The following is a 9,945-nucleotide window of genomic DNA, read 5'->3' on the forward strand; positions in this document are numbered from 1 at the left end:
AGTCTTTGACAACTTCAATCTTTTCTCCATTGATAAGAATGTTGTTTATTGGTCCAGTGGTGAGGATTTTTGTTTTCTTTACATTGAGATGCAATTGATACCGAAGGTTGTGCTCTTTGATCTTCATCAGTAAATATTTTAAGTCCTCTTCACTTTCAGCAAGGAAGGTTGTATCATCTGCATATTGCAGGTTGTTAATAAGTCTTCCTCCAACCCTGATGCCACATTTCTCTTCATAAAACCCAGCTTCTCAGATTATTTGCTCATTATGCAGGTTGGATAAGTATGGTGAAAGAATACAACCCTGTCACACAATTTTCCTAATTTTAAACCACTCAGTGTTCCCATGTTCTGTTTGAACAACTGCCTATTGGTCTATGTACAGGTTCCTCATGAGCACAATTAAGTGTTCCAGAATACTCATACTTAACAATCTTGTCTGTAGCTTGTCATGATCCACACAATTGAAGGCCCTTTGCACAGTCAATAAAGCACAGTTAAACATCTTTCTGGTATTCTCTGCTTTCAGCCAAAATCCATCTGATGTCAGCAATGATATGCCTCATTCAACATCCTCTTCTGAATCTGGCTTGAACCTTGGGAAGTTCTGTGTCAGTGTATGGTTGCAGCCATTTCTAAATTACCTTTAGTAAAACTTTACTCACATGGGATATCAAAGATATTGTCCGATGATTTCCACATTCTGTTAGGTCACCTCTCTTTGGAATATGCACAGATACAGAACTCTTCCAATCAGTTGGCCAGATAGTTGTCTCCCAAATTTCTTGGTATATGTGAGTGAGTGCCTCCAATGCTGCCTCACTTTCTTGAAAGATTTCAATTTGTATTCCATCAATTCCTGGTGCCTTGTTCTTTGCCAATTCCTTCAATGCACCTTGGACTTCTTCCTTCGGGATCATTGACTCTTGATCATATGCTATCTCTTGGAATGGTTGAACATCAATCATTTCCTTTTGGTACAGTGACTCTAAGTATTCCTTCCAAATTCTTTTGATGCTTTCTGCATCATTCAATAATTTGCCCAAAGAATCCTTCAATAATGAAAGCCAAGGTTTGAATTTTTTCTTCAGTTCCCTCAGCTTGAGATATGCTAAGCATGTTCTTCCCTTCTGGTTTTCTAACTCCAGATCTTTGCACATTTTGTGATAATATTTGACGTGGTCTTCTCGAGCTAACATTTGAAATTTTCTATTCAGCTCTTGTACCTCCTCATTTCTTCCATTTGCTTTAGCATCTCTATGCTGGAGAGCAAGTTTCAGAGTCTTCTCTGACATCAATTTTGGTCTTTTCCTTTTGTCTTGTCTTCTTAATGACCTTTTGCTTTCTTCCTGTATGATGTTTTTGATGTCATCCTACAACTCTTCTGGTCTTCTGTATTCAGTGTCTAATGTATCAAATCTGTTCTTCAGATGATCTCTAAAGTCAGGTGGGATATATTCAAGGTCATATTTTGGCTCTTGTGTATTTGTTTTCACTTTCTTCAGCTTCAGTCTGAATTTGCATATGAGCAATTGATGGTCTGTTCCACAATCTGCCCCTGGCCTTGTTTTGGCTGATGATATGGCACTTTTCCACTTTCTCTTTCCACAGATGTAGTCAATTTGTCTTCTGTGTATTCCATCTGGTGAGGTCCATGTGTATAGTCTCTTATGCTGTTTAAAAAAGGTATTTTAAATGAATAAATCACTGATTTTGCATAATTCTTTTATGAGATCTTCAGCATCATTTCTATCACCAAGGCCATATATTCCAACTACTGATCTTTCCTCTTTGTTTCAATTAAACCTAGACCCCAGCATATCCCTGAGATTACCTTTAGCAAAATAGCAGAGTGGTACATACACAAATAAAGGATAACTTAAAAGATTGGTGCTCTTAGACAGCCATCTTATGAGACCAAAGGGTTAATAATTACTCAAAAGCAAACATGAGACAAGGCAGGGAAACTGAGTACAGTATTAACTTCTGCATATGACATGCATAGCCAGCATGGAAAACGAATGCACAGGGCTGTTGTTCTGCTTGCAGAAACCATATAGCATACATATTATTTTCAAAAAAAAAAAATATATATATATATATATATATATTGTTGTTGTGGTTGTTATGTGCCGTGGAGTTGGTTCTAACACATAGCGACCCTGTACATGGTTTCTGAGGCTGTAAATTTTTACGGGAGCAGAAAGCCTCATCTTTTTCCTGTGGAACAGCTGGTAGTTTCGAACTGCTGACCTTGAGGTTCGAAGCCCGATTCATAACCACTATGCTACCAGAGCTCCTATATATGTATATATATATATATGGTACCGGAAATAGAAAACAGAACACAATTTTTTTTTATGTTGACACATTGTATAGCTAATATCACTGAAAATTTTGTGTGGAGATTTTTTTTTTTTTCCAATTGCTGCACCTTTTATTCAAGAATACTAGTAAAAGCCAATAAGAACTATACATTCATTGAGAACAATAAAGCATCAATAAATATTCAAAATTCAAGCTTTAAAAATAAAGTCTTACTTATCCCCTATAAGAAGCTTAGCACAGATTATCATTAATTACAAAAAGCTGACAAGTACAATAAAAGAGGCAATTCTCACACAAGTGATAGAAATAGTTTATATGGTAAAACTCTAGTGGGAGGGCAATTTAGCAGTAAGTATCAAAAGTTTTTAAACAATGGAGAACAAGGTCCATATGCTTTGATCCAGTAATTCCTCTTCTAGGAATCATAATGTACTTTTGAAATGATGCTTCTAAATTACCTGGTTCAGGTTTATCTAATGGTAGAAGTTCATCAAGAGCTATTTCTGCTGCATTGGATTGAGACTCCTTTTTATTTTGTCCCAGTCCAGTCTTGTATTGAATACCATCCAGCACAGCACAAAAAACAAAATATTGTCCCATAACATTACCTGTTGTTACCATTCCCTCAAGGTCAAGATGAACCCATTGCATTTACGCAAACTGGTGCAAGGCAGACAGGATTTATCTCTCCACGTTTGTATTTCATTATAAATTCCTTAGGTATTTTTTTTTTTTTGGAGGAAGCACAGGATTTGAAATAGATGTAAGTCCTTTGAAAAGCAATGGTTCTGGGAAATTACCTGTCACTTGCATAACCTTGGAAGCTATATTCGACAGGCTGTAGCTATCTGAGGAGTTTCCTGTGGGTACAGTGACTTTCTGTGTAAACTTTCACCAAAAAGTCAGGAAAATATTATTTAAAACAAAATAAAATAGAAAATGAATGCAATTGATTATCTCAGAAGGTGAGCAACTAGGTAGAAGAGATGAAGGAGAGAGTGACAGGTCTCGAAAGATAACTTTTTGGATAGTTCTGACTCTTAGAACTATCTATTTATATTTTCAGTATTAACTATTTATGTTTTCAGTATGCTTCACATGCTGAAAATATAAATAGTTAATTAAAGTCAGTGAGAATGTAAGGGAAACCAAAATGGAGTACAAGCTGCAACAAATGAACCATAACAAATGAAATGTCTTACAAATGAGTAACATTGCTACACAGAAGTGGGGAGGGATAACTCACCTAAATAACTTTGAAATACAGTATCTTGCCTACATACAAGGTAAGGTTAAAGACAAATAGAAATGTACATAAATAGTGTACTCCACTTAATAAATTGGTTTTTCACAGAAATATGGGTTGTTGTCGTTGGTATACTTCAGTTGCTGTCCAGTAGACTCCAATACATAATGAACTTTTATGTATCTGAGTAGAATTGTGCTCCATAGAGAGTTTTTCAATCCTGGTGTGGCGCTGTAGGATAAGCACTGGACTGCAGTTCAAACCCACCAATTGTTCCTCAGAAACCCTATACAGGACCACTATGAGTCAGAACCGACTCGACAGCACTTGTTCATATGTGTTGTCGAGTCAATTTTGACTTGGTAGTAGAAATGATGCCGGAGATCTCAGGAAAGAATTTTGCAAAATCAGTGATTTCTTCATTTCAAATATCTTTTTTAAACAGCATAAGAGACAACTATACACATGGACCTCACCAGATGGAATACACAGAAGTCAAATTGACTACATCTGTGGAATGAGAACGTGAAAATGTACCATATCATCAGCCAAAACAAGGCCATAGGATTTATGAGGAGCGGCTGATAGGTTTGAACTACCAACCTTTCAATTCAGACATACCTTATCCTACAGCTCCACAGCAAGACTACTGTATGTTAGTAATGTATGTACATATATTTTGTAACTCTTGCCACTTAGAAGGCTATAACACTCAGTAACAATATGCATACATAGTACACACATCTTGGAACCTCAATACCGTTCTCCAATAAAAGAATCAGGCTGATCGAAGAAATGGTTGACTCTAGGGCTGAAGCAGGAAAAATTCAAGATGATCCTAAAATGATGTTAAGTGCTGTTGAGTCTGTTCCAACCCTTAGTGACCCTATATAGGGTTTCTGAGAAGCAGCTGGTGAGCTTAAATCACCGATCTTGCAGTTCAAACAACTTTGCAGTCTGGCGCATTAACCCACAGTGCCACACCAGGAACACATCAAAGGGTCAGAAAGTGAAAACATTCTCATAAAATGTTGGCAGCATGTTGAAAGGACACAGGAATCAACTGGAAGGAGCTCCCAACAGCTAATGTAAGGCAATTTGAGCAACAAAATAAATCAATTATTGTTGTTGTTGTCAAGTGCTGTCAAGTCGGTTCTGACTCATAGTGACCTGTATAGGGTTCCCACGGAGCAACTGGTGAGTTTGAACTGCTGACCTTGTCGTCCAAATCCACCCCCCAACCAAAATACAAAAAATATCCATAAATCATAATAATATGAAGAAATAAATTAAATAAGGAAGAAAGAAAAGCTCTTTGTTACAGTAGAATCACAATTAATAAATGCAGAAGAAATGACAGAAACAGAAAATTACCATTTGGTCATTATTACCACTGTAATAGTTGGTGTGGGAGAGAATCACTAATGGAAGTTTGATGACAAATACATGGAAGTATGAAGAGAAACAGCATGGTTGCATAGCAACTATCACTAGCGCCCCCAGAAGGGAAAAATAGTAACGTGGCCATGAAGAAACCAAGCAGAAGGGGTTAAAATTAACATTGTCAGTCAAGAAATTGTGAGCTTCATAGGGTGTGCTAAGTAAGAGCACAGCGTGCCTTTTGATTTTCTTACCAAAAATGTATAACCTCAAGCTATCATAAGAAAGGAACAGACAAACCCAAACTGAAGGAGATTTTACAAATTAAGTAGCCACTCTGAGCTGATGGCAATGGGCTTCTCTTCAAGAGTGTCAAGGCCATGAATTACAAAGAAGGGAGACTGAGGAGTGAACCCAGCTGGAAGGAGAACTAACAATTAAACCTAATGCTCCTTAAAGATTACAGCCATGAAACCCTATGGGGCAGCTCTATTCTGTCACTATGAGTAGAAATCAACAAGATGGCACCTAACCAAACAACAAGATGGGATTCTGGACCAGAAAAGGGACATTTGGCAAAATTTAAAATGAGATCTATAGATTACCTAATAGTATTGATGGTGGTGGTGGCTGTGTGCCATGGAGTTGGTATACTATGTTTACAATTTTGTACAAGGTTTCCAAGGCTGTAAATCTTTACAGGAGCAGAAAGCATCATCTTTCTCCCGTGAAATAGCTGATAGCTTCAAGCTGCTGACCCTTGTGGTTCACAGACCAATTCGTAACCACTACGATACCAGAGCTCCTTCCTAACAGTATTATACCATGATAATTTCCTGGTTTTGCTCAATGTACTATGGTTATGTATGATGTTAACATTAGTGGCAACTGTCTGACTAGTGTAAGGGAACTGAGTATAGTATGTTTACAATTTTGTTATGACTGAGATTATTTCAAAAACTTTTAAAAATTTTAATAATCAAAGGCACTTTACCAGTCAAAACCTTACCATATTAAATTGCTGTTGTTGTTGTTAAGTGCTATCGAGTCGGTTCTGACCCATAGCGACCCTGGATAGGGTATCCAAGAGGCGACTGGTGAGCTTGAACCACCAACCTTGCGGTTCAAACAGCTTTGCAATCTGTCGCATTAACCCACAGAGCCACACCAGGACTCCTTACGTTGCTGAGGTGCTATTAATTCAGCCCAAAGTAACAAATTCTGACATTTAGTTAGCCCATTCAATTTTATTGGCTTACTATCTTCGAGGACATTTAGAAACATGATGTTCCCAGGTCTGTAAATCACAGAAAGGAGTCCAATATAGCGCTTTGATCATTTCTTTCCTCTTTTCTTAAGGTTAAGCCACAAGTTGAAGAACAAACCAATGAGACTTACGAAAAATTTGAAGCTGTAATATATAAAACGCAAGTGGTTGCTGGAGTAAATTACTTCGTTAAGGTTAGAGTTCAATATCCACTTTGGCATATATTATATTTATGGTTTTTTTAATGTGTCCTGTTTCCCCTACCATATTGAGTACTCTATGGTTGCCCTAAATTAAGATCCTAGTGTGGTATCCTTCATGTGTTGCTGTTATTATTGTTGCTCTTATTTGCTGTCAAATAGGCTCCAACTCAGGAAACCTTATGAATAACAAAATAAAATATTATCCAGTTCTGCACGATCTTCATGATCCTTCCAATCTGGAGTGCTTATTTTCCATAATTGCATTGGACAATGTTTCAGTGTGCTCCACAGGGCTTTAATCAACTGATTTTTGGAAGTAGATCACCAGGCCTTTCTTCCTACTCTGCCTTAGTCTGAAGGCTTCACGGAAAGCTGTCCATCATGGTGATACAGTTGGCATTTGAAATACCACATGCCATAGCTTTCAGTATCATAGCATCAATGAGCAACTTGTCAAATAAATAAGTGATTTTTTTAAAATGCTCATTTGAAGTATAAGTAGTTTACATTGTTTTCCCAGCTAATGATTCAAGTTCATTCCTTAAATTCATTTAATTCAGACATACAGAATCACAGAACTTGGAAGTAGACTAAGGGTCAGGATAGGAGTCCTGGTGGTGCCATGATTAAGGCACTTGCTGCTAACTGAAAGGTCAACAGTTCAAACCCACCAGTCACTCTGAGAACAAAAGATGTGGTGATCTGTTTCCATAAAGATTTACAGCCTTGGAAACCCTACCAGGCAGTTCTACTATGTCCTTAGGGTTGCTATGAGTTAGAATAAACTTGACAGCTTTGGGTTTTCAAACTTCAAGATACCATCTGGTCCAGCCCCACATGCCTGCAGGCAGCTGAGATACTTCCCTCCCACCTAACAGAGGAGGCAGCCAGGACCACATACCAAACATGTTCTGAACTGTGATGTAATCTTCATCAATGTAATTCCTGGAAATTAAATCAATATAAGAAATCCTTCTAAGTTCACAAGAAAAGGATGCGATAAATATGTTGTCATCTGCCAAATTTGAGGGGCTACCACTTGGGCGATATGATACTACTAGGTACCCACTACCCATCTGTCTGTTTGGTATGCTTATTAGATTTATGGAATATTACTTAATATCTCTTAAATTGTTTCCTCATCTGCAATATTAGCAATGCTTCATCTTCCTTCAGGCTTTTAATGAGAAGTAAATTCATATAACAGTGCATATAGAATGTTCATCAGAATTGTTGAGCTCATAGTAAACATTTGATAAATGGCAATTGTTAAAATTGAATAGGAAGGGACTTCAGAACTCAGTAAACATTATTATAACATAAAACTTTCATTATTTCAAAAAAAAAAATAAAGTGGAAATAATTACTGTGATTTTCCTGGTCTCAGATTTAACCCCAATCAATTATTTCAACCTTTTTAACCTGTGACTTCCCAGCAAGACCTTTACCTTTAGACTGGAAGGTATCTGCCCACCCATCCCCTGATAAACCCCCCACCGTGCACTGTTCAGTCCTACCCCCAGGAACTTATAAAGTTGATTCTATGACTCCCTGGGGGGTGCAAATGGTTAAGCACTAGGTGATTAACCAAAAACGTAGAGACTCAAGTCCATCCACAAATGTGTTGGAAGAAAGGACTGGTGATCTACTGAAAAATCAGCCACTGGAAATCCTACAGAATTCAGTTTTACTCTGACACAAATGAGGTTACAAGGAATCAGAGTTAACTTGATGACAATTTGTTTTGTGGGGGTATTTTTTTAAGTATAAGCATGGAACCAAACAGTCCACAATTTCTAGGACACTGCTGGCTGTCTTCCCCATATCCATTTGCATCCACCATGCACCTGTCAGTTTGTTGTTCTGAGGTGGCTTGAGTGTTGCTGTAATTCTGAAAGCTATGCCATTGGTATACATGTATATTGCAACTTTTTATTGTGAACTGAGTGATAGCTTACATGGAGAACATTGGCTTTACGCCATCGTTTCACTGCAATGATTACAGTGCCCTCTGTGCTTCATCATTCAATGGTATTTGCTTCCATTCCCTGTTTTGTTTGTTTGTTTGTTTTTGGGGGGGTGGATGTACACAGAAATACTCAGAAATATATAATAATTTAAACCACCAAAGGGCACATTCTGCAAGTCTGCCTCCTGGCCACCGGCACCCAATCCCTCTCTTTCCATGAATCTAAAGTCCTCAGCTGCTCCCTCTCTCCATGTCCCATCTCTGCTTCCATCTCTGGTGTCGCTGCTTCTCTGGATAAGGTCTTGTATTCTGCTTGTGCTCTTCTCCCTTGATGGTCCTAAGGTCCTTTGTTTCTGTACTGTAAGATTAACTACTCCCCCGTTTTTGTTACAAAACTTCTACCTTTACAATTGTGACAGTCACAATTAGTCATGATAACAATTACTCACTATTGAATCATAAGAATCTTACCCCATCTTTTTTTACAAAACCCATCTAGACAAGATGAAAACTATTCAGTGGGGACTCTACCTTCCTCCGCACACTCTGAAACTAAACTCCCTCATGAAAATGTGTAAGCCAGTCACTTTGTGCCTTTATCGCCCCCTCATTTTAAGTAGCCAATGCCTAAGTTGCCCATCCCTATCTAACCTGTATAGAGAGAAGATAGGATTGATACTTGATGTAAAGACTCCTTCCCTCTCAGTTGGTATTTTGAGCTATTATATCCATAAATATAGGTCAAGTTCATCAAATTATAGCAATTTACACTTGCTTCCTTTATCAAAAATTGTTTTGTTTTTTTGATCTTCCTCTAATCGAGTTCTGATTATCAAGCCATCGAGGCTAGGTCAAATGGGTACTATCTGAAAGTTTGGGTATTATTGTCATGTCACTGGGATTTTAAATACCAGCAGGGTCACCCATGGTGGACAGGTTTCAGTTGAGCTTCCAGAGGAAGATAGACTAGGAAGGAGAAGAGGCAGATTACTTCTGAATGTTTAGCCACTGAAAATCTTATGAATACTGGTGGAATATTGTCAGATATAGTGCCAGAAGATGAAAACATGATGAAGAGCACCAGAATATTGTATTGGAAGATGAGCCCCTCAGATTGGAAGGCACTCAAAATATTACTGGGGCAGAGCTACCCCCTCAAAGTTGAGTTGACCATGATGACACAAATGGAGGAAGGCTTTCAGGACCTTCATTTGCTAATGGAGCACAACTCAAAATGAGGAGAAACATCTAGTAAAATCCATTAATAATCAGAACATAGAATGTAAGACATATGAATCTAGGAAAATTAGAAATCGTAAAAAATGAAATGGAATACATATATATCAATAGCCTATGAATTAATTCAGACGACGTATTGCACTGGGCAAATCTGCTGCACAGGAACTTTTTAAAGTATTGAAGAACAGAGATGTCAGCTTGAGGACTAAGGTGCGCCTGACCCAGGCTATTGTGTTTTCAATAGCCTCATATGGACGCAAAAGCTGGACAGTGAATAAGGAAGATCATAGAAGAATTGATGCCTTTGAGTTGT

The 9,945-nt window shown here is 37.9% G+C and overlaps 1 protein-coding gene across 1 annotated transcript in view; it reads left to right on the forward strand.

Annotated features, from left to right (window-relative positions):
* Window positions 1–9,945, forward strand: part of CSTA (cystatin A (stefin A)) — a 34,319-nt gene that overhangs the window by 17,208 nt on the left and 7,166 nt on the right. Inside the window, exon 2 of the mRNA XM_006869353.1 lies at window positions 6,314–6,415. Coding sequence (XP_006869415.1) covers window positions 6,314–6,415 — 102 coding nt within the window. The remainder of the gene's footprint in view (window positions 1–6,313; window positions 6,416–9,945) is intronic.

Source organism: Chrysochloris asiatica, unplaced genomic scaffold (genome assembly GCF_000296735.1).
Source record: "Chrysochloris asiatica unplaced genomic scaffold, ChrAsi1.0 scaffold00130, whole genome shotgun sequence".
NCBI classification, from domain to species: domain Eukaryota; kingdom Metazoa; phylum Chordata; class Mammalia; order Afrosoricida; family Chrysochloridae; genus Chrysochloris; species Chrysochloris asiatica.